The sequence below is a fragment of the Myodes glareolus genome, chromosome 11, assembly GCF_982192425.1.
Source record: "Myodes glareolus chromosome 11, mMyoGla1.1, whole genome shotgun sequence".
NCBI classification, from domain to species: Eukaryota; Metazoa; Chordata; class Mammalia; order Rodentia; family Cricetidae; genus Myodes; species Myodes glareolus.
Genome location: NC_142036.1, coordinates 38,592,653 through 38,619,234, shown reverse-complemented (window position 1 = coordinate 38,619,234; position 26,582 = coordinate 38,592,653). Strand labels below are relative to the sequence as shown.

General features: G+C 40.9%; 1 protein-coding gene across 1 annotated transcript in view; it reads right to left on the bottom strand.

Moving 5' to 3' along the window:
• Sptlc2 (serine palmitoyltransferase long chain base subunit 2) overlaps positions 1-26,582 on the bottom strand; it is a 73,060-nt gene that overhangs the window by 38,717 nt on the left and 7,761 nt on the right. Inside the window, exons 2-5 of the mRNA XM_048449310.3 lie at positions 15,821-16,015; positions 7,816-7,970; positions 6,265-6,413; positions 392-516 (exon numbers count right to left, since the gene is read on the bottom strand). Of these exons, the coding sequence (XP_048305267.1) occupies positions 392-516; positions 6,265-6,413; positions 7,816-7,970; positions 15,821-16,015 (624 nt within the window). The remainder of the gene's footprint in view (positions 1-391; positions 517-6,264; positions 6,414-7,815; positions 7,971-15,820; positions 16,016-26,582) is intronic.

The window sequence follows — 26,582 nt, the reverse complement described above, 5'->3', positions numbered from 1 at the left end:
TCACAGAGATCCACCTGCCTCTGCCTCTGAGTGCTGGGATTAAAGGCATGCGCCACATTGCCAGGTACATTTTCTTAATTTTATACTTAGGTAAAACTATTAACTTTCTGAATTAAACCTTTCTTTCATAATTTTAATCTTTTGGCATTTATTTTCATCAGAATTCTTTCAAAATTGTACAGGAAGAGGGATGGACCACGGGTTCTAGGAGGAAAACTTCAACTGGTACTGGTTCTGCAAGATATACTTGCCAAAAAATCTGTGATGGAGTATCTATCATTGTTAACTGTGCTTAGCCTAATGTTAATAATAGGGCAACTGTATCTGGATGTGTTTATCAAAACAAAAGAACATATGTATAAGAGAACTGCCACAAATGATGCCATCTTACTTTGCCAACAAGAGCAGGAATGTTCATTGAATTTGTGGCAAATCCCATGCCATAGGTCATAGCAGCTTCCACGCCCAAGAACCTTGCTACCAGTTTCTCTAGTTCTTCATGCTTGTCCAGGTTTCCTGTATGAAGAAGTCAATTAATGAAATCAGTATCATACTCAATTTTAAAATTACTAATTTATTAAGAGAAAACTGGACCAGCAAGATGGATTAGTGTGTACACTTGCTGCCAAGCCTGACCACCTGAGCTCAATCCCTGGAACAAACATGGTATATGGGAGAACCAACTCCTGAGAGTTGTTCTCTGACCTATACCACACATACGCATGCATGCACACAAATAAAATCAAAATATTTTTATCAGGGTGATAGTGGTGCACGCCAGAGGCAGGCAGATCTCTGTAGGTTCAAGGCCAGCCTGGTCTACAAAGTGAGTTCCAAGATAGCTAGAGCTGTTACCCAGAGAGACCCTATCTCAATAAAAGACAAACAAACAAAAAACAAACCTATAAAGAAAAAAATAAAAATAAATCACTCCACGTGTTGTAACATTTTCCAACTAAGTTCATCAAGAAGCTGACACTATAAACAGCAACAGCTGTAAACACACAACAGTTGATACATTCAGTCTGAGCAGTTCTGGAGAAAAAGGAAGACTATTAACAATGTTTTCATGTTCTAGTCTCAGGTCTAAGATCTAATAAGTTTGTGTCTACATTTTTGAAGTCACCAGTCATGCAAAACAGTGTTACTGGCCTGTTGGAAAGAGAGAATACGCAGAGGATAAGGAGCTAGACAGCAGAAGTATCAGCAGTGCTGCTGGCCAGCTGAGGTACCAGCTGTGCCCATTGCACCATCCATCCTCAGGGACAATGGCTCACTTGAAACCACATGGAGCACACCTATTCTCACTTTCAAATGATTGTTAAGTTTATACTATGACAACTACAGTGGCTTTTGAATCTCTAATGACTGATTTGCACAAAGAATCAAGACTAAAAAAAAAGATTGTTGATCTTGAATGCTATGCTATCATTAAGACTTTAACAAGTATTCATTGGCTGAGCACCACCAATAATAATCCCTTATCTATCTCAAGATGTTGTTATAAAGATCAAGATAACATGTTGGTACTTTACAAAATTCACAGTGCCATAAAGATACACAGTGCTCACTGTACCTGATCAGTGTGTAGCTCTCTCGCCCAAACCACTGACCTGTGATTTCTCAAACTTCAGCTACAAAACTTACTTTAAAGGTGGAACTTAAAATATTATATTAAGTGAGGTGGTGATGGCACACACCTCTAATCCCAGCACTTAGAAGATAGATAGGTTGATCTCTGAGTTCAAGGCCAGTCTGGTTTACAGACTTTCAGGACAGCCAGAGCCACATAGAGAAACCCTGCCTTGAAAAACCAAAACCAAAACAAAAAAATTATATTGATATTTCTGTTGAAAAGTAACACACACAACTCCATTTATGAATACTTGTAATTCTTACCACAATTAGTGAAACATGAGAAATACAAGCATGGGTAATGTAAAAGGGTAAACTGTTTCACTAAAAAGATATTCTGAGTGGCTGAGAAGGCAGCTCTGTGATGGGATAGATGCACAGCATGTCCAAAGACTCAGACTCCGGAACCAAAACAAGACAAGATAAAACTCTAACGCATTTCCCTCAGAATACAGCCACTTTGGAAAGTCTTCACAAAAATAATCAAGATAAAATAAGGTCCTGGACAAAGAGACATATACAGAAGAGGCACAGAAGATGACAATGTCTGACTGTGTGGAAGACAGCCATGAGATGAGACCACAGGCTAGGGAACACTAAGGTGCTGTCAGAGTTAGTTTGGCCTTGCCAACCCCTTGATCTCATATTTCTAGCCTCCACAATTCCCTATTTCTCATTTTTTATTATAGTAGTCCTAGGAAGCCAACAGAGCTGGGAACTTTGAGACAGATAAGGTTAAATCTATGTCCTTACCAAGTAGATGATGAGTTGGTGAGAGAGGAGTACACTCACTGCATGAACTCCAGAGAGGTTTAAAGTGAGAGGCAGCAACGATCAAGGCAGGAAATGGTTAAGGCTGGGCTACAAACATATATAAAACACACAAAGCCAGGAATAGCAGAACACATCTGTAATCCCAGGACTTGTAGGAGGATCTCAAATTCAAGACTAGCCTGGGCATATAGCTGCAAGACTAAGCAAATCTTACCCCCTTCCTCTTAATACCAAGCCCCCAAAACCATGAAATCCCACCACTGATGGAACTATAATAGTGTAGCTGCCCTGGGAAGCAGCTCAAAACGCTAATCATAAGTTACCATGTGATCTAGCAATACCACACCTAAGTATATACCCAAGAGAAATGAAAACATTATTTTACAAATATATTCTTAAAGCAAAAAAGAAATAAACCAAATGTCCAGCAGAGACAAATATGATGTGGTTGGTATACACACCCAATGGGTTGTTACTTAGTCACAAAGTAGAATGGCATGCTGATGCAGTCTATGAAGTACTAATGCATATTACACATAGGCAATTTTGTGAATATACGCTAAGTGAAAGAAGCCACACATGAAAGCCACAATGTTACGTGACTCCATGTATATGAAATGTCCAAAGGAGGCAAATAAAGACTGCAGACCACTAGCTGCCAGTGATTGCTAGGGGGTCAGGCAGCTCTACTAGAGGGAATGAAAATATTCTAAAACTTAAACTGTAGTGACAATTGTCATCTCTGGAAACATCCTAAAAGAAGTATACTCTTCAAATGGACAAATTATACATCATACAAATTATTTTTTTTTCTGAAACAGGGTTTTGCTGTAGCTTTGCAGCCTGTCCTGGAACTAGTTCTTGTAGACCAGTCTGGCCTTGAACTCAAAGAGATCCGTCTGCCTCTGCCTTCTGAGTGCTAAGATTAAAGGCATGCACCACCATCACCTGGCCAATATAAATTATATCTTAAAAAAGCTTTTAAGACAAGAGACAAGGGGGGCTGGAGAGGTGGCTCAGTGGTTAAGAGCATTGCCTGCTCTTCCAAAGGTCCTGAGTTCAATTCCCGGCAACCACATGGTGGCTCACAACTATCTGTAATGAGGTCTGGCCTGCAGACATACACACAGACAGAATATTGTATACATAATAAATAAATAAATATTAAAAAAAAAAGACAAGAGACAAAAAGTAATGCACTGTCCCTTCTAAGTCCAGCACAAGCAACCCAGTAATTCTGCCTTCTTTCACCCACACAGTAAAAGAACATTATTTAGAACTTCTGGGCTTCAGATACTGAAGTGAATCTAGGTACTGCCAGGCTGTAAATGGTGAGGAAGGGCAAGTTTATAGACAGATCTGCCTACTCAATTTCTCAGTAGAAAAAGAGAGAGAGAGAGAGAGAGAGAGAGAGAGAGAGAGAGAGAGAGAGAGAGAGAAAGGAAGACAGAAAACAGGAAAGGAAAACAATTAGGAGATAAATACTAAGAGTCTGCACATATTTTTCACAAGCAATAACTAAGAAAATGTTCAGGAGATTATCACGAAAACACAGAATATGAGTCTTCAATTTATAAGGATCCACAAAGCAGCAAAATAGCACAGCTTGTGAGGGAGATTCATAACAAGGTAAAACTGGAATTTCTTGATACACTCAAAAGAAATGCGGTCTTAAAAACTAGGGGAAAAAAATCTCAAAAGAAAAGGAGAAAAAATGTTTTCTCATATGTAGACTCTAAATTTAAACAAACTATTATATGAAAGCACAATAGGGGCTTTAGGGGAAAGGAGGGCTGGAAGGAGTTGGGGTAAAACAAGAATGCTATTGGGGGTACAAACATGAACAATGTAAAAGCACATGTGTGCATGTATGTATGTATGTATTGAAATGTAAGAATGATACCCATATTTTTGCATGTTAACTAAAAATATTAAATCTTTTAAGGTGTCCAAGAATATGCAAAACAAACAGAGGCCCAGAAAAACAACAGCAGAATCATTTCTGCAGGGAGGAACTGCATGGCTAAACCACATGCAGCGTGTAGATTTTTCACTGCATGCCTTTGGGTACTTTGGGAATTACTAAGCATGTTTATGTATTACTTATCCCCATCAAAGGTTTCTAAACAACTAAGTCTTTCTACTTAGAAATCTGGAGAGAAGGAATTACACAAAAATGCTATGAACCATAATAGCATCATACTTGACCGGCCCCACTCTTCACAAGATATTTTCAACCTTGTATATGGTAATGCCAGAATGACTAGCTGAGCAATATATCACATAAAAGACAGTTTCTGATACCATATTTCAATTCCCTGCACACCCAGGAGGGCACTAGACAATGAGCTCCACCAATGAGGAATCTGAGAGGAAGGAACAGGGAATAAGGATTCCAAATGGATATAGAAACAAAATTCCTAAAACGGCTCCTCTCACCCCAATAAAGAAATACCAGAATGCTACAAGAGCTAGTTCCAGGACAGGCTCCAAAGCTACAAAGAAACCCTGTCTCAAAAACCAGGAAAAAAAAAAAAAAGAAAAGAAAAGAAAAGAAATACCAGAATGTAATTGCAAAACAGTCCTGAGAGCAATTGGTTCAGACTAAAGCAGGAGACAGAGTACACAGAGAACTACGGTAAAAAGAACATGCTTCTCAAACCTCCTCAGCAGTGATATTTTGTTTGTGTTTTAACAAATAAAGCTTGCCTGAAGATCAGAGTGCAGAGCTAAGTCACTAGAAGCCAGGCAGTGGTGGCACACACCTCTAGTCTCAGGACTTGGGGGACAGACAGATCTCTGTTAGTTTTGGGCAACCCTGGGCTACCTGAAATTGATTCAGTCTCAAAGAGAAAAAGAGCTCACACAAAGGTGATCCCCGTACTTGGGAGTCAGGTGGAGACAGGAGTGATATGGCTGGACGGAGAGAGGAAGATAAGGTGGGAGGAGACAGGGGCTCAATGCAGTCTGAGGATGCAGTCTGAACATTGGTAGAGCGGCTAGTGGTTGGCCGCTCTGCTTCTCTGATCTTCAGCATTAACACTTATATCTGACTCTGGGTTTTTATTATTAATATCAATAAGAATTGTGCTACACTTTGAGGCTCCTCCAGCACTGGAGACTCAGTGGGTAACAGCATTGGGGTGGTGGTACACTCCTTTAATTCCTGTACTCAGAAGGCAGATGCAGGCAGATCTCTGAGTTCAAGGCCAACCTGGTCCTATAGAGCACATTCCGGGACAGTCAAAGCTACAGAAATCCTGTCTTAAAACAAAGCAACAACAACAACAACAACAACAACAACAACAACAACAACAACAACAACAAAGAGCACTGGCTGCTCTTCCAGAGGACCTGGGTTCAAGTCTAAGCACTGACATGGCAGCTCACAGCTGTCTATAACTACAGTTCAAGGGATCTGATAGCCTCATGCAGACACACATGTAGGCCAAACACCAATGCACATAAAATCAAAATTTTTAAAAGATGGTTAATCTTTCACATTTTACAGATTTGTAACAACAGTTTATATTTACTGAGTATCTACTTCTGTTTTACATGAATTAACTTACTTACTTCTCGGAACACATCTATGGATCATCAGCCCTAGCTTGCCAGCATGAAAGCTCATTGGTTCTGAGAGTTCCTATGCAATAAGCGGCACTTCTAAGAGTTACAAAACAATAAAATCCAACAAAGTCATAAAAGAAACAAATACAAAACTTCACTATGGACATTATGTATATGCAACACACTGGGGTCCATCTCAAAATGTGTTGCAAATATTAATATTATCCACCACTTGAGGAAAAGAAAGTGTGTATGTGACCTGACTCACCCTGAGCTCATACTTACCAATCTCTTGGCGAGTGCTACACACTCCAGCTCCATACTCCTTGAGAACTTCAGCAGCTGCTTCCTGACATGATCCAGTGTTCCTCGCAAATCCAAGATAGTTGTAGGAACCCATGTTTATAACACCTTTAATTATATTCCCTGTGTACCTGTGTTTCAATAGTATAAAACTTAATGATACTCACAGCATGCCTAATATTTAAGGGTGACATAATACACTGGTAACACAAAAGCACTATACAGAGAAATAGAGAAATATGCTATCTGTAGAAAAGGAGCACAGACTCATAACTAACAGGGGAGAAGAAAGGTACAACAAAATCTAACAAGCACAGGCATGAAATTGTCAAAGAATAAAAGTTATCTTTAAAAAATGTTATTTTATTAACAGTGAAAATTATATAAAGTGTGATAGCTAACATTGGCTTAGAACACTCTTATAAACTAGCCTTCATTCAATAATTTCTTCTGGAGGGCAATTTGGTACTACTTATTCACAGAAAATTATATATGTTTTGATTCAGCAATTCTACATGTGAGCACGCACACACAAGGATCCTTTAGGAGCCACTGTCCTCCCACAGGCCCAGGGATCGGGGATGTTCCCCCTATGATGAAAACTCAGTTGGTAAGGACGTCATGGTCCAGATGACTGACGGTAGAAGCAAAGTGCTGAGCCTTTAAGTGCCTGGGATCTGGGACTGACTAGCATAAGATGGCTAGGGATGGCACACCAACACTGTGGAATACTATTAGTCACTACAAACAATGAACTTATAGTGAACATACACATAGGCAAGATGTTGCCAGTATGTTAGCAAAATACGATCCCATTTTTGTGTATTAAAAAGTGAGTTCGAGGGCTGGAGAGATGGCTCAGAGCTTAAGAGCACTGGCTGCTCTTCCAGAGGTCCTGAGGTCAATTCTCAGCAACCATATGGTGGCTCACAGCCATCTATAATGAGATCTGGTGCCTTCTTCTGGACTACATGCAGGCAGAATACTATATACATAATAAATAAATTTTAAAAAAAAGTGGGTTTGACACCAAGCTGGTCTACAAAGTTTCAGGACAGCCATAGCTACATAATAAGATCCTGTTTCAAAAAATAAACAATGCTGGGCAGTGGTGGTAGTGGCACACACCTTTAATCCCAGCACTTAGGAGGCAGGGACAGGTGAATGCCTGAGTTTGAGGCCAACCTCTTCTATTTGCAGGACAGCCAGGGCTACATGGAGAAACCTTGTCTCAAAAAAACCAAAAAACCAAAACAGAACAAACAACAAAAAAAAAACAAAAGAACCAAATGAAACAGAAAAAGGACCTTAAGTTCAATGAGGGCTGTAGTGTGTGTAGCTCACTGGTGCAGCACTTGACCAGCATCCCTGAGAGTCTGGGTTTAAACTCCTGCACTCCCTCCAAACAGTATTCCAAGAACAAGGACAGTATTGCCAGGAAAGTAATTATATTGTATCTTCAGCTGCTGCTTTTGCTTTGAGAGAATACCCAAATTCCTTTGTTGGTAAGAAATGATTTCTAAAATGACTCACTTGAACGACCAGTTGTAGTCATGGGACTGTCTCTCCATGATATCCACCCTGGCTCCCGGCACACTACAAATAGGTCGGTTCCAGTTGTCTCTTATCCTCATGTAGAGGTTTCTTGTATAAAAGTTTTCAAAATCCTGATACAATGACACAAAGTCCTGCCAACAAATAGGGAAACAGTAAAAATTTAACTGATTTACTTAAAGAAAAGTCTCACGATTTTTCTTTTCATATCTCAAGAGTACATATTTAATTAACTGACATATCAAAAATACATTTGGAAAGCATTGATTCTATGTTTATTTCAAGTCTTTTTGATCAGGTAAAAGTCACTTAGTGTTGGTGTTTGGCCTATCATTTCATGATTTCAAATAACTAAAGCACATGAATGTAGAACTAACTGCTTCAAAGTTGGACCCACAGAAATAAAACCCAGTCATATAATTCTGCCATTGAATAGTTTCCCTTCCTAGCAAACTGGAAAAAACCGCCCTCCCACGTGCTTCGCCCACAATAAAGCAGGGAAGATGCCAGAAAAGCGTTTATAATCCCAGCTGGAAAGGAGAAAAACACAAAAACCCTTCTAAGATTAAGATTTTTAGTCCTCTGCATATGTTCAAGGATCAAAATCAAACCCATCCACACCAAAAGATTTAAAAAAAAAAAAAAAACCAAAACCCACTAACATATTCAGTAGAATAAGTCTTTGGTCTTGGATTTTCCCTATGAGACAGGAGTTAAGAATGTACATTCTGGGCTGGAGAGATGGCTTGTTCCAGCACCCATATTAGGCAGCTCACAACCACCTGTAACCCCAGCTTCAGGGGATCCAAGCCTCTGTACTGGCATGCACATACCTACACATAGCACACATATACACAGAACTCAAAACGAAATGAACAAATAATCCTCTAGAGGCAGTGGCACATAGATTTCTGAGTTTAAGCAACAAGTTCCAGGACAACCAGAGCTACACATGAGACCCTATCTGAAAACAAACAAGTACATTCTGAAAATGGACTCCCTACCCCATAAAATTTAGTCTCCCTTTTCTTTAAGAGTAAACTAGAACTTAAGTCTGTAAAAAGGTAAGTTACAAGAAAAAAATTAAGTTACAATAGAGCCAAAATGAATGCACAGTGTTATTCCCCTGTCAGTATGAACCCTTCCTGAACCCGTGATCAGTTCAACTCTCCAAGTTAAAGGGTCAACCACACAGAAAGAAGGCAGAAGTGTGGTTTACTGTAATCAGCTCATCAGTGAGCTTGTAGCCATCAGGTCTGGGCTTGTTGTCAAACTACATTAATCTGTTAAGTAAACCAATCAAAAACATTTTTTAAACCATATGCTTCACATTAAAAAGATTCTATACAAATTCTTAAATAATCTTTCATCGACTTGGACTCTCAAGTGCCTAAGACTTAGCTGAGCCTCTGAGTAGATATCATCTCTTCAGACAGCTCAGGAGAATTCTTTGAACGTGAAGAACAGACCAGCTCTCTCATAATTCCTTCTAATATTCACCTTTTCCTTAAGGCAAAATAAACCACCATGCATCCTACCACCTCTATCACTGTTCTAAGAAAATAAAGAATACTGGGGCTGGAGAGATGGCTTAGCAGTTTAAAGCATTTGATGATTTTGCAGGAATCCGAGGTAGTTCCCAGCAGTTACTGTAACAGTAATTGGAGTCTGTAACTCCAATTCTAGGAGCTCCAACGCCCTCTGAACATGGGGCAAAGACAGTTGCAGGAAAAGGACTCATACATATTTAAAAATATATAATAATAAAAATAATAATAACAACAACAATAATGTGTCTGTCACAACTGGAAGGTAATCATTTAATAAACCTGTTCCCTTTCATAGTCTCCCCTTCCATCAAGAATACCAGCTAAGCAAAAGTAGGGATAGAGATACTCAAATTCTAATTATTTTATTTTGACTATTATTTACCATGTATTTATTTCCAAAAGCATGTATATATGCATGGATATGAGAGCACGCACACATGCATACACAGTAGTTTTCATTTTCAAACTGACTAGAGTAACAGCATGTTTTGTTGCTTTGGAGACAGGTCTCAAATTCATCATGTAGCCAAGGATGACTTTGGCTGTCTCCCTCCGAAGTGCTGAGATAACAGTATGCCCATGTGGTGGTGGGAGGCAATCCCTCTATTATTAACTGAGCTATGTACATTCAAGTCCCTAGCCTCTGCTAGTAAAACCACAGTACTGATCATCTCGGCTCACTCTTATTAACTATTAATGTGTATACATGCATGTGTTCATATATGTATTGTGGATATGCATGCCACAGCATGTATGGAGGCCAGAAGACAGCTTCTTGAAGTTGGTTCTCTCCAAACACCTTAATATGAATTCTCTGGATCTAATTTTGGTCACTAGGCTTGCAAGACAAGTGCTTTCCACACTGAGCCATCTCACCAGCCCTAATAGACACAAGTATTTACATGTTTTTTTGTCCGATGTAAACATTAAATGTAAAGAGGGCACTGTGTCTTGCATATTTGAAGATCCTTTTTTAACTCTAATCAGCTATTTTAAACCGTTTTTTCAACTGTTTTCTAAACATCACACATTAATGTTCAAGTATGAACTCTAAATACTTTAAGCAACTGTTTTCTCACAGGCAAATTTTTATTAGCAACAAAAAGGTATGTTTTAAATATATCAACATGGAAAAGGCAAGACAATCCCCTGAGGCTGGTTCAGATACCAGAAGGGTAACCAAAAGCCAAGACAGGAAAAGGGCTGCAGGCTAGAGCATGGCAGCGCTTCACTGGATAGAGCAAGGGGTGTCAGGTCCAATAGCAGTGGGCACAAAGGCAGCAGAGGGCCTTACGCCAAATTTAGTTTTTCTTGACCCCCTACCTAGTTCTAAGGTGGCAGCTTTAGTGGCAGTTAAATACGGAAGCAGATCTAAGGACAGCTAACTAGATTCCATGAAGCTTAGCCCAGAAGAGAAATTCCTATGGAGCACCTCAATTCCAGACAGAGTGTCTATTGTCTGAAAAACTTATACCTTTGATATTCTAGGACTAAAGTTAAAGTAGGGGACTTGGCTCAGCAAGATGGCTTAGTAGGTAAAGGCACCTGCTGCGAAGCCTGGCCACCTCAGAACTTACATGGAAGGGGGAAGTGACTCCTGCATGTTTTCTCTGACTTCCATATACATGTGGAGCACACCACTCCATAAACAAATAGATGGAATTTAAAAGATTTTAAATGAGGACTTAGTTTTTCATTCATTTATTCACCATATTGCTGAATTCTTTGACAGACTTTCAAGACACATTAAAGAACAAAGAGGGTTGATCTCTCTTCAAATAATGAAATCCTATCATTTCTACCCTGTCCTTCCCTCCTCCTAGCCCAGGCACTGTGGAATGACTTTAGTCAGGGTGGACCTACAGTCACAATAATCCATCACTGAACAAACATTTACAGAGCAGTTCTTTTCAGGCACGAACTGGGCATGAGGGATAAGGTAAGGGAGGTCTCCGCATGGCAAAGAGGTATACAAACATAGCTGATGCCCGGTACGACAAAGTATGTACTGTGAAAGGATCCCGGTCCAGGGATGGGGAAGAGTATCCAGTCAGTATAGACAAGTCCAAGCAGCCTTTAAGGATGTATTCTTCATGGATGTTCTGCCTACAATTCCTCACTAGTACAATAAACAGAAGAACCAGTATCTTCTTGAGACCTGCCTATATGTTGGGCTTGCAGCTCTTCAGTTAAGAGATTCCTTTACTCAAGAGGAAAACTCAGATTCATGGACTTGCTAATTAGGGGTCACCGTAAACACTACCAAAAGTAATCTGAGGTCACCTTATTAAATAGTCACTAATTATACTGCAGGTATATTTAAGGCGAGTCTGAGAAAACATGCTACACTGTTTAAAACAGAGATCTCGCCTAGTGCGATGTCTAAGCAGGCCTTCCTTATACTCACGGGGGAAAGATGGGCACAACAACTCTGAGACAGAATTTCCAACTAGTCATGTCCACAATGTGCAATTCTGCCCCAACATAGGTGTCTCCACATTGTTAGATGACGATGAAGTGGAAACATAAATAATCATAAGAGCAGCAAGAATTCCTATCTATTATTTATAATATACTGGGTACATATACATGCTTTTTTACATACCCAAATATCTCTGTACCCTCTTACAAAAGACATTTCTTCAACCTTCAGAATGGTAGAATTTTTTTTTTCTGTTAAGAAACCAGCTTGAGCCATAGCCAGAATCTGATGTGGATTTTTTAATTCCAAACTATGACCCTGATCCCAAGGCCACACTATGAGACAGGTGGGCAGGCACAGGCACTGAATTTCCAGACACTCTTGAGACCCGGCTATGGAAGTGGTATGACAATATGTACAAGGGAGATTTGTAAGGCTGAGCCACTGATTTTCTTTTTACATCAGGTAACCTGCACACAAATCCACAGCAGATCCTCACACTGGCAACACCAGTCAGCTTCCACATTCCAAAGTCTGATACTTGTGGCAAGGGCAGTTTCCAAATCTGGCGTGGCTTCTTAGCTGGGGGAAGAGACTCTGACACCCAATCCAGTGCTCTGGAATGTTATAAACATCTGGTTCTCCCTCTACTTCAGTGGCCTACAGTAATGGGGGCTAATTCCACTGCAACTTTCAACTATATCAACACATTCTCTATAATTACTAGTTGAGAAATATTTAATAAATAAGTTGTCTGTATTTATAGATTAAAAAGAATAAAATTTAAATAATGTGCTGTTGACCAACCACCAAGTAATAGGGCTGAGCTGGAAACCCTAGCAGCATGCCAAACTAGCAGCCATTAGTAGTAAAGGTACACTTACTCCAAGAAAAATCTTCAGTGACACTTTTAACTCAACAATTTTCCATTTAATTTTAGAGTCCAGGTATTATGGTTTGGACCAAAGGTCTCTGAAAGGCCCATAGCAGCCTGAGCGGGAGGTTGTGAACCTTCAGCAAGTAGAACCTCACATTAGGGTAATGGGGATGTGTTCTTGGGATGGTGAGACCCTGGCCTCAGTTCTTCCGTTGCTTTCTGGCTGCCATTAGGTGGGCACCTTTGCTCCACCCTGGGCACCCCATCAGGCCTCACCGAAGGTTCATAAGCGACAGAGCACAAAGTTCTTCAAATCCCTGAGCCTCCAGAAACTGCTCTTCCTTTGAAGCTGTCTGTCTAAAGTTCTTGTAATCACAGTGAAGGACACACTAGGGTACAAATTTCAATTTATCAAAAGACAAAATTTTTCTCATGAACATTTGAGGCAAATAACATTGCTTTGATGTTAAGATAACATGCCCTGAAACAGGTTGACATCAAGACAATTTAGAGTCTTATTTATCCTTGGCTTTTGATAAAGTAAAGAGAATAAAAGAATGCATAAAACCACTGGAATCATGAACTAGCTTTTATGTTTATTTAAATCTTTGAAATAGAGTGGAAAAGATAAAAATCTATTAAAAGCAGGCAGAGACAGGCAGATTACTGATTCCAAGGTCAGCATGGTCTACATCCAGAGCAATATAGTGAGACCATCTCAAAAAATTAAAAACCAACAACCGAGGGCTGTAATAGTACAGGAGCTAAGACTGCTGGCTGCTCCTCCAGAGGACCTGAGTTTGTTTCCCTGCATTCGCAGGGCAGCTGACAGCAGTTCCAAAGAATTCCATGTCCTTTTCTGGCCTCTGAGGGCTCTGCAAACATGATATACAGACATAATATACAGGCAAAACAACCATACACATAAAAGAAATGAACCTTTAAAAAATTAAAAAATAAAAATACATAGAAAGATGTACTCTGCTTTTAAAGGGCATTCTTGTTCTCGAACTTCAGGAATCTAACATCCACTTCTGGTCACTACACACACAGAGCTACACAGAAATACAAATAAAATTAATCCTATAACTGTAATTCTCTAGTTTGGTGGTGGTGGCACATGCCTTTAACACCAGTACTTGGGAGACAGAGGCAGGTTCATCTCTGAGACAGAGGCTAGCGTGGTCTACAGAGTTAAGTTCCAGGATGGACAGGACTACACGGAGAAGCCGTCTAAAAAAACAAAAACAAACAAAAATCTACTTTGTCTGAAGGTACTAAAACAGCTACCCATTTGGAAAAAACCGAAGTACTTCTGAACGCTAATCTACTTAGCCCTGAAGATAATACATGAAATAATAAGTATCTTGATGCTGGTAGGTACTCAGTTCTCTAAAGATTTCAAAATACATGACAACGATCGACACAATAACGCATTCCAAATACAGGATACCGCAAAAAACTCTGTACTGTCAATTTTTATTTGGGTTCTACTTTTTCTACTAGAGAAGATAACTTTAAGATAGAACCTCAAGTAGCAGAAACAGGGCTGGAAAGATGGCTCAGTTAAGAAAGTACACTGTTCTTACGGAGGACCCTAGTTCTGTCACAGAGAAACTGGCCAGTTATCAGCATAAAGAAGGGATGGAAAGTACTCACCTAAAGATGAAGTTTGGTCTGAAACTCACAATTTAGCCAAGGATGTCTTTGAACAGCAATGCTCCTGCCTCGGCCTACCAAGAGCTGGCATAATAGACATGAGCCACCATGCCTCTCTTTCCTGCTTTTTCGAAGTGTACTCTCTTTCTTTACTGGCTGCTCATTTGAAGATGATCTCACCACCCTGTATCTGACTCCCTCCAAGTCCACAAAGAACAAGGTAAATAGCTCAGTCAGCATCTAGTAGGTTGCCATGCTCCGGTGGATGCCCCACACTCAGGCACACACAAGGAGTACTAATGGGATGGAGTGGAATATTTAAAATAAATAAATAAGACATAAAGTTGGGAGGGTCTCAGGGAGAATGAATAGAAGGGAAATATTTGTGGACCGTGGTGGATACAATCAGAACACATTGTATGAATTCTCAAAGAATGATTTAAAAAAAAAACAAACTTTGAACACTGGGTGTTTATTAGGAATAGGTAACACATGTGCACTGTATAAAGTTGTAAAGGTATATATAGGAATATTCTGAGAAGAGTGGCCTGAACTGAATCTGATCTTCCTCTTGGAAACAGTCTATTTACTATTTACTAAAACAAGAGCGTTTGCCACATTTAGCTTGGGGACATGTTTGGGGACAGGCACTGACCTGTGAACTGGACAACTATGTCCAATGTGTCCAAGAGAATCCAGTCTCTGCATTATAAACACAATGCAGGATCCAGAAAGAAGGATGAACATTCCTTCTGCACCATATACACTATAATACTAGGCAATTTTTAGACACACTGCTTGTGATTGTTAGTTTTCTATCTATGAAATAAGGATACTGATGTCAACTTCATTAAGCTCTAGTAATGCGGTTAAGTTAAAATAAAGTTCAACGTTGCACGGGAGTGGTAGTGCATGCCTTTAATTCCAGCACTCAGGAAAAGTCAGGCAGGTGGATCTCTAGAGGCCAGCCTGGTCTAAAGAGTGAGTTCCAGGACAGCCAGGTTACAGAGAAACCCTGTCTCCAGAAGGAAAAAAAAAGTTAAATAGCTTGCTCTGTTTTTGTCTTCGATGTTTACTTTATGTACATGAGTATTTTGCCTGCACGTTTGTATGTGAATCAGAAGGTGCAGCTGTGAGCCCCCATGGGGATGCTGGGAGCTGAATTCAGCTCTCTGCAAGAACAAGTGCTCTGAGCCTCCGAGTCAGAGTCATCTCTCCGGCCTTCAACGCAGTCTTCAGCTTTCTTTGGGAAGTATTCTCACAAAGGTTTGTTACAGTTGTTACTTGGTGTCTGCTTTGTTTTGAGACAAGAGTCTTACTATGTACCCCAGGCTGGTCTCAAAGTCACAGCAATCCTCCTGTCTCAAAGTTTAACTCCATGCGCACAAATTTCCACTTGGGGGAGGGGAAACTGTGAAAATGACACTTCCATGAACGGATTCTATTTAACAGAACCAAAGACTCCCTGACAATTACCTTTTGTTCTTCTCTTTCTGTTGCATGGTGGCATTTTTCAATTCTCCAATGCCTCAAGAAATCTCGAAGATATCCAAAGAGCGTGAGCACACCATACCCGACATATGTGAGCACGGCAACCAGCATGGGTGTTTCTTCAAAAACTTCATTAAATGGTCTTTTATAAAGTCCTCCATTTTCTGTAACATGATGAATCTAAGAGAGTAATTAAAATTGTTTGTTGAAACCACAGCAAGAAAAAAATTCTACTTAAATTCCAAGTCCTGAGAGATTTGTAGAGCATTATACCTTGAGAATTAAGTAACAGGCCAATGAAAATGCTAAGGCCATGCTTATTTTCAAGAGAAATGATTTAAAAATACTTATGAAAAATGAAAGGGGGAGAGGTAGGAAAAGAGACAGACTCAACAATCAGAATCAACACTGATCTTATCATTGATTTTTCTCAGATTCCAAACACTACTATCTCAGGGAGCATTGTTCTAATAAAGAAAATGAAAATATATAAAAACAGACAGGCTAGCCGGGCAGTGGTGGCACACACCTTTAATCCTAGCACTCGGGAGGCAGAGGCAGGTGTATCGCTGAGTTTGAGGCCAGTCTGGTCTACAAGAGCTAGTTCCAGGACAGGTCCAAAACTACAGAGAAACCCTGTTTCATAACAAAGTAAATTTTTTACTACCAGCTATCCTTTGTGTTTGTTTGTTTTTTGATTTGTATTTCAAGACAGGGTTTCTATGTAGCCTTGGCTGTCCTGGAACTAGCTCTGTAGACCAGGCTAGCCTTGAACTCAGAGATCCACTTGTCTCTGCCTCTGAGTGCTGGAATTAAAGGTGTACACAACCACCGTCTGGCCATACCAGTCATTCTTAAAGCCACACAGCTGCAGTATCTAATGACTATTGGCACAAGGCTGCAGCAGGGGCCTATTAACTTTCCTCAGTGATAATACACACATAAAAGTAAAAGGAGGCTGTGGAGAGAGCTCAGCAGCTGAAGGTTCAATCCCTAGGACCCACATGATGAGCTCCCATAAACTTTCCTGGGTCCCACACATGAGCTGGATGTAGCACACAGGTGCCCACAATAATACCTGTAATACGGCCAGGAGAGAAAAGTTCCTTAAAAGGGGTATGAGAAGAGGATGGGGAAAAGAAAAGGGTAGGAACATCAACCAAAACTAAAGATTATGAAAAGCCTTGCAGAAACCAAGAACTCTGTAAAATAATCCTAAAAATTTTTTTAAGGGATTTCAATGAAGGTACTCTGGATGGGTAGATAAGGCTTCTGAGAAGACCCCTAAACACACACACACCAAATAAAATTAATTAATTAATTAATTAATTAAAGAATAAAGCCTGGCAGTGGTAGCATACACCTTTAATCCCAGTACTAGGGAGGTAAAAACAGGCAGAACTGCCAGTCTGATATACAGAGCTAGTTCCAGGACATTCAGGACTACGCATACACACGCGCACGCGTGCACACACACACAAACCCTCTCTGGGGAGGGAAGAAGAAATAAATGATAACAAAGAAGGTGATATTTAACTTAGGAAGACCAACTATTAAGAACACCAGCAGCTGTCAGGAATTGATCCTGACTCTCTTTATTTTGATCTAAGTATACATTCCCAAACTTCTACAGATTATCCCTTATTTTACCATTTCAGATATGTTTGTTGTTGTTTTTTTTTTATGGAGACAGGGTTGCATTATGTCACCTAGGATAGCTTCAAACTTATAAACCTCTGCCTTAGCTTCTGAGTGCTGGGATTACAGATATGTGCCACTATGCCTGGCAGCACTTGGGTTTTAATATACAAGCACAAAGATACTTTTGATTTCAATGATTAAAACATTTTACTGTTTGGTTAATTTCAATGGAAATCATATTTTACAGAAGAAAGCCCTGAGGAAAGAACTAAGGACATCGGGCTGCAGTTAGAGCAATCAATCAAAACTACTAAGAGCACATAATCAAAAAAGCGATGTACAGGAGTGAATTACTATAGTAGAGAAGTATCAAAGGACTCAAAAAGGTCCTCTCTTGCTCTGCCAGGCATTCCTGATTAAACGTAAACACAAATAAGAACTTACAGCCAGGCGGTGGTGGCACACGCTTTAATCCCAGCACTTGGGAGGCAAGGCAGGTGGATCTCCGAGTTCAAGGCCAGCCTGGTCTACAGAGTGCCTGGATAGGTAGGGTACACAGAGAAACCCCATCTCGAAAAACCACACATAAACAAACAAATAAAAAAGCGAGTAGTAAGGAAGACAGTAACATCAACCCTGGCCTCTGCAGGTACACACACGGAAATTCTAGCATCTCATGCCCTCCAGTCACAATTATAAGCACACAAAAATGTGCTGCTGACAGTACTAGTCAAGAGAAGATTCCCAAATTCCAGTGAACACCAAGGTGCATTTGCTTCAACAGGACTGTTACTGATCAAGGAAATGCAAAAGAAAACAAAACAAAAAGGAAGACTTTCCTCCCCAGTCAACACTACAAACACACAAACATAAAACACACTGCAAGACAAAGGGAAAGAAAAAAAATCAAACACCCTATTTTGTCCGTAGCTTTTTTGCTATCAAGCAACTATATACATGATGCAGCTGAAAAGGCTGGAGAGATGGCTCAGTGTTAAGAGCAAAGGTTGCTCTTTCAGAGGACCTGGGTTTGATTCTCACCACCCACATGGCAGCTAACAACTGTCTGTTCCCCAATTCTAGGGGATCCAATGACCTGTTCTGGCCTCTGCAGGCAGCAGACCAACAAGTGGTACACAGATACACATGCAGACAAAACACCCACATACATGAAATTTAAAGACAAAATGAAAAAGAAAAGGTACCTTAAACCAAAGCAATAACAGAAAGATATACTCAAAAGATACACATACAAACACACACACACACAAACATACACGTATGTATGTATGTATGTATGTATGTATGTATGTATATGCTAAAACTGACTAGAAAGAGACGTAAGGAATCAGGGTGTTGAGGCTGGTAAGGTCACTATCTCAGTGGTTAAGAGCACTGGTCAGTTCTTCTAGACAACCTGAGTTTATCACATTTCCAGCACCCACACAGAGGTTCACAACTGTCTGTTCAGTTCAGACCCAGGGGATCTGACACCCTCTCTGAAGACACTAGGCACAAACCATGGTAAACACACTACATATGTAGGCAAAACACCCATATACATTAAATAAAAATTTAAAGAGAAACAAAGTAGGTAGAAGAGAGAATGGACAACTCCACAGCAGCTTCCAAGCCATTCTGAGGCTTGTTAGCTTCTTGTTAGTTAGTTTGTACAGAGTTTTATTAGCCCAGCTAGACTCACACTCACTGTATACCTGAGAAAGGCCTTGAAACTCCTAATCTTCCTCTCCACCTCCTAAACTCTGGGATTACAGGTATGTACCACCTCAGTCAGCCAGTTTGACTCTTGTTTCTTTTTCTAGTCAATACTATTACTGAGTTTTTAATGCTTCTGATTCTATTCACTATTTAAATTTAAAAAAAAAAAGCTACCTATGACTACCATAACTCGGGCCATCTGACTCGCCATCAGAATCTCCAACCTTTTGATATTACAACACAATGCTGTGATCTACAAAGGTCACACTTAAAAACCAAGCAACATGACCTCAGAATGTGATATATGTCAAAAGGCGGGCAGATCTCTGTGAGTTCCAGGCCAGCCAGGTACATAGAGTGATATCCTGCCTCAAAAACAAACAAACAACCTTGTAACAAAACAACAGAAATAATCAACATTTTGGACAACTTTACCATCTCTTTGTGTTGGACGCATTCATTTGTAGCTGCTATCGTGGGAAGAGGCTGAACACAGGAGTCCTCCTTTCACTTGCTCATTAGTTCTCAATAGGCCTTGGAGGCTGGGGCAAACAAATCTACATTGCAATCCCAATTTTCACCCCCTACAACTCTACATTTCCATTTCCATTGCCTCCATCTTGTGGATTCCATGGTATCTCAAACTCAACAAAACTAACACCTTCCCACCCAACCCCTCCCTACCTCTCCCCAAACCCGATCCTCCCTACTACATTACCTCTTTGGTCACCAGCATCACCACCCAGTCGACCCTGTCTCCCAAGTTTGCTGTCATCTTTAGCTCCACCTTAGTTTTTGGCTTCCACCCAGAGTTGGTTCCAGACCTTCTTGTTTGGCACCATGGAGTATGTTTTGTTTTTGTCTTCTGAGACAGGGTCTCATGCAGCCCAGGCAGGTCTGGAAATCACTACACAGCCAAAGATTATCTTGAACTCCTGATCCTGTCTTCACATCCCAAGTGCTAGCTAGGGTCACAGGTCTGTGCCACCACAGCTGTTGGCATCAGGGTATTTGGCGGGGGTGGGGTGCTGAAAATGTTGCATATCTTGACAGGTACAGTATGCAAACACACAGAAGTGAAAATTCCACAGCCTGGTACAAGAGACTAGCACATTCTACCCCTCAAAACTTTTTTTTTTTTTTAACTATTTCAATACCCTTCTTGCTATCTGGTCTCCACATCCCATGGGCTCTCCCAATAGACCAATAACCATATCCAAACAAATACAATCACAACACTCCCTTGTTCAAAAAGTGTCACTATCTTTATAAGGTAAAGTCTCAAGTCACCATCATGGCACCCGACTAAGTCTGTAGCCTTGTGTGGCTGACATTTCTTCCTCCTAGCTCCTGAGTTCTTTGTGCCAGTCACAGCAAACTTCTTGCCAGTCTTAAAAACAAAAACAAAAACAACGAAAAAACCTCTTCCAAGAATGAAACCCTTCCTCAAGTCATGCCCACTGCTGCTGAAAAGTCAAAATGTAGTAAATTAAGTACATTACTTAGAAATGAGATTAACCCCAGAGACTGTGCAAAAAGAGAAAGCAGAAAATCAGTGCTTCTGAAGATGAAGACTGTCAGAGGAGAGAAGGCTGTCGTGTATTTCACAAGTCTGAATCTAAGTTCAGATGCTTAGAGCCATGGGCTAAAATTGAAGTAAAGGGATTCGCTGACTCAAGAAAAAAAATAGTGAGTGTGTGTGAGTGTTCCTTAAGGAAGGAGAGAGAGAGGAAGAATAGTAGAGGAGGGAAAGGGAGAGAAAGTTGGAGAATACAGCATAAGAGCAGAGTGTTTGAGAAATATGAGGGGTGGAGAAAGGAGGGGAGAACAGAGATAAGGAGACAAAAAATTCTCTTTCTGAGCCATCTCTGAATCAGCTACAGTTATTGTTACCTTTTAATATTTGAGGGCATTACTTATTTATTTATTAAATTTATTTATTTTCATTTTATATACATTGGTGTTTTGTCATAGGTGTCAGGTTCCCTGCAACTGGAGTTAACAGACAGTTGTGACCTGCCTTGTGGGTGCTGGGAGTTGAACCTGGGTCCTCTGGAAGAGCAGTCAGTGATCTTAACCACTGAACCATCTCTCCAGCCCGGAGGGCATTATTTATTAAAAACAAGAACTGCTGGTATGATGTTGCACATGTTTAATTCCTGGACATGGGAGGCAGAGGATCTCTCTGAGTTGAAGGCTTGTCTGGCATACAGAACAGCCAAGGTTACTTCAGAGAGACCCTGTTTAAAACAAATCAACAACAACAACAACAACAATAAAAGGACATTGTATTATATGATAACAAATCAGATCATTGATACAGTACTAGTATCTAGTTTACAACATTATTAAAATTCTGCCAACTATCCTTATGATGTCCTTTACCAAAAAAAATCCTGGAAGTATGAAATTCTGTCTTTGGTCTCAGGAAAAAACAAGCAATATTTAATTATACTGTAAAATGACTTAGAAAGATGAACTCCTGACTCTGAGTAGGTTTTCAAGAATCCCATGAAAGGATGCAGAGTTAACCATATTTTGCTCAAATAGCAAAATAATTATCATTATAAAAATCAAGGCATACATTTCTGTTATGAATACAAGGTCATGTAAGTACAATGTCATCAAGCAAACGAATGCATGCCAGTTGCATGCTAGGAGATCAGAGTCTGAGCACCTAATGGATGCTTTATACTATTTTTAAGTCTTTATATCCAGTTGCTGGGGGAGGACTTCAGTTCCAGCTCCAGCATTCACATAAAAGCCAAGGAGGGCAGTATCACTTCTGATCTCAGTGCTAGGAAGGAAGAGACAGATGGATCCCTGGGGTTCATGGGACAGCCTACTTAGCAAGTTCCAGGCCAGCAGGAGACCCTCTCTCAAAAAATTAAGTTGAGTCGGGCAGTGGTGGCGCATGCCTTTAATTCCAGCACTCGGGAGGCAGAGGCAGAGGATCTCTGTGATTCAAGGCCAGTCTAATCTACGTGGTAAACTGCAGGCTAGTCAGGGATGCATAGTATGACCTTGTCTCAAATAATGATGTCGGTAATAAATACCATGTAATAACATAAAATAATGAAGCAAAAGATTCCTGAGAAACAACACCTGGTATTCTCTTGCATCTGCATACATGCACAAACACACACCTTCCCACATGTAACAAAGTAAAATAGATAAACCTAATGTCCAATATGAGAAACCCGTTTCTCTTCAGCAACCCAAGAACTGTTGTTATTATGCCTTCTGCAGTAAGGGAATCCCACACATTTCTATTGTTCTTTAAAATCAGGACTGCTGAAATGATCTTCCCTTGGGATTATCCTCTCCCAACTGCACACCACATGTACTACATGGAGAGACAGAGCTCCATGCAAATCATACAAGCTATATGCCATGCTCTGAGCGTGTTTCCACAACGGTCTCTTTGATAGGCAGAAAAATTATGAAAACTAGGTAGGCCCTTGATTTTCCTGTAATTAGAGTAAGTCTGTAACATCTGACTGTGTGTGTGTGTGTGTGTGTGTGTGTGTGTGTGTGTGTGTGTGGTTTGGACGAGAATGAACCCCACAGGTTCACATTATTTGCATGCTTAGTCCCCAGCTGATGAACTACTTGGAAGGACTAGGAGGTGTGGTCTTGTTTGAGAAGGTGTGCCACTGCGGGTTGGCTCTGAGGTTTCAGAAGCCCATGCCAGACTCAGTGTCTGTCTCTGCCTGCTGCCTGTATATCAGGATGTAAAACTCTGGCTTTAGTAACCATCCCTGTCTGCTTCCCACCATGACAAGGGATTACTCTGAAAGAAACCCTCCAACTAAATGCTTTCTTTTAAGAGTTGCCTTCATTGTGGTGTCTCTTCACACCAATACAACAGTAAGGGCAACAGATTGAAAAGTGCTCCCCAAACTAGCTGTCAAACAGACTGTCTGACATGACTGTTCTACTGAAAACACTAATCTTTCTGAACAAATTGACTATAAAATGTCGGGAAGCAAATCACCAAGAAGACAAAGGTGATTTTTGAAGATAAAGAAATAGGTGGAATCACGTCAGATAACAGTGATTGAAGATCTACAGTAATGTGAGCATAGGATTTTAATTAAACAATGGGGAAATAGAACAGAAAAGAAAACTCCGTAAAAGAGCACTGTGAATATAAAATTGGATCAGTGATAGAGGTGGCATTTCAAATTACTGAATAATGAATTGCTTTTCTATGAATTGAAATAGTTTGGTATGTGCAAATAAATAAAAAGTAGACCCTGGTCAAGGAATGGAGGCTCCCACTTTTTATCCGACGACTTAGGAGACAGACACAGGAGGATCTCTGTGTTTGAGTCCAGTCTAGTTTACAGAGTAAGTTCCAGGATAGCCAGAACTACATAGAGACTATGTCTCAAAACAAATTAATTTATTAAATTAAAAAATAAATAGATACCTACCTAATAACACACTGTAAAATCAATCCTAGATTATTAACTATCCAAATGTAAATCCAAAAATTAAATTGTAGCATGTTAAAAAATTTTTTTATGATCTTGGAGTATATAATAATTTCCCTAAAATCAAAGCACAAGCTACTAAGTAAAGGTTAAAATTTTCTCTGCACATGCATGTGTGTATATGTATGTGTGACTAGTGCATGGATGTACAGATAGAGGTTGATATCAGGTGTCTTTCTCAATTATTCTATATCTTACACAGTATACTCTTTGTCCAATCAGCCCCATTCGAAAAATGTTCATTGCAATGAGTCGCCGGTCTGGTAAAGGCCTCTGGCACACCGTCATCACGGGATCCTCACCAGAACTCCTCTAGGACATCCTACTGTTGCCCCGGATCCCACAGGACCAGTCCCTTCACAAGCTCCAGCAGGTCATATATGGAGTAGATGTTAGGGTGGGCCAACCTAAGGCCCAGGATGTGGGTCTGGGTGGTAACTGAGCTAGCTACTTACCTGGTCAGCTGGGGCCATTGGGACCACTCCCTCAGGTGCTCAGATGAGGGGCAGAACCAGCTCTTCCAGGCCACGTCCCCCCGGCCCCCGCAGCTCTCTTATGAGGGGCAAGGCAAACCAGCTATCTAAGGGCCAGTAAGGGACAGGCAGGCTCAGCACGGCCTTCGGATTTGAACACACATAGTTCCTATGGTAATACAGGCCATGGGCATCAACACTACACTAACTACAGTTAGTAGTTAATCCCTAACTACAGCAGGAACACAAACCCAGACATAACCCTCTGTCGCAGCTTGGGTCCAGAAGTCACCATGGCCCTATGGCAGACCAGATCCTGGGCATCTGCACAGCCCTCGGTGGTAACAGGAGATATAGACATCAATTCAGACCCTGGCTGCTGCAGGAACACCGACCGAGAAATGGCCCTAGGCAGCAGAAGGGCCCAGATGACACCATGGCCCCAGACACCGACATGGCTACAAGTTGTGGCCTAGACCCTGGGCATCAGTGTGGCTTTGGTGGTACCATGGGCCACAGACACCACAGACCCTAGCTACAGTAGCTATGGTAGCCCACCGACCCAGACATGGTCTTTGGCGGAGGCTCAGGTCCAGATGGGTGGCACATTCCTTTAATATCAGTATTTGGGTCGGGCAGTAGTGGTGCAGCCTTTAATCCCAGCACTCAGAAGCAGGTGGATCTGAGTTCAAGGTCAGCCTGGTTTACTGAGTGAGTGCCAGGACAGGCTCCAAGGCTACACAGAGAAACCCTGTTTGAGGGATGGGAGTGGGGGACAAAGGACTTTTGCAGCTTTGAGAAAGTTAAAAAAAATAAATAAACACAAAGGACTGCAATGTAGCTTGGTTTTAAAACATTTGCTTTGCAATCATAAAGGTCTAGTTCTAATTCCAGAAACCATAAAACCTGGTCTCGTGCCTTTTTTAACAGGTTGCCTTCTTCTGCACTCACATCTGCAAACAGTCCACAGAGAGGCAGAGAAGATAGAGGAGGATACGTGCACTTCACTTTGACCACTTCCCGCTGGCCAGAGGGTAACACGTGGGCGTCCCCTAACTGCATGACGGGTCTGGGTTGCCATGTGACACTGAGAACCTGCGATCTGATGACTAACATGAAAACAGGGAGAATGCACAGCAGAGCAGCGAGTAGTCCTGCCACAACATGGCATCGAGAAAAGCCCTAACTAGACTTCTTTGTCCTTAAACAGTCAATTTTCCTGAAAGTCTGTATTAAATAATCTATTGCTTCTTTTTTGTTTTGTGACTTTCTTTATCATAAAAGAGTTAGCCTTGCTTAAGGTGGTCTTAAATTTGTTCCCCATAATTTGACAAACAGTAGGCAGTTACGGAATTTTGATTTGTGGTCTTACGGAGTTTTGATGATATCTATCTTCACATACATTAAGAACAAAGCAGCAAACTGGTAGTTATATCAGGTGAGTAAAGTCTGATGTCCTCAAATATAGTATGTATTCTAATTATTTTGCTATTGCTGTGGTAAAATACTGACCAAAAACAAATTGGAAAGAAAACTGTTTATTTGACTTATATGTGTTAATCACAGGGCATCATTGAGTGAAGTCAGGGCAGGAACTCAAGCAGAAGCAGAGAGAAAAACCATAAAAAACCCTGCTTACTCACCTGCTTTCAGGCTCACCTTTCTTATTCCTCCTAGGACCACCTGCCCAGTAATGGCATCACCCACAGTGAACTGGGTCCTCCCACACCCATCAACAATCAAGAAAATGCCACACTTACAAGCCCACAGGTCAATCTGATGGAGGCGTTTTCTCAACTGAGGTTCCTTCCTCTCAGGTAACTCTAGTTTTGGGTCAAGTTGACAAAAACAAAAACTAGCACACATGCTCACATACACCTTGAAGCCCTAAAGTGTTTAAAGGTTACACTACCCCAATATATACCAAACAACAATTCAGAAAATTGTAATTGAACTTATAGGAAAATTGTACTTGTCACATTTCAGTTGAGGAACAAAGATGGCTCCAGCTAAACTACACGAAAAGGCGACTTATTGAAAGGATGGTGGTGTGCAGTAAGGGAGACGAGGAGGACAAACAACTCTGAAAGGCGTAACACAGCAAGCTCCCCGGCCTCAGGAGCAGAGCTCTCCTAACCTTCTCTCGTGGCAGTCAGTCACCTTTCAGCCTCTCATCAGAAACTCAAACTCGGGGAGAGGGTAGTTGGATTCCTTATGGTCAACTCACAGATGTGGCCTCAGGAGTCTACCCCCCACATCAAAAAGTGTTCTCGACAAGAAAAATGGGCACATGCAGCTACACTCAACTAGTCCGTGCCAAGGGAAGGGCCAAGCAAAGAGGGTGGCATGACGGGATCAGCACACATTAGGGATGTGTACAGCTCAGTCAGAGAGCAAGATATGTGGCAGGGTTGC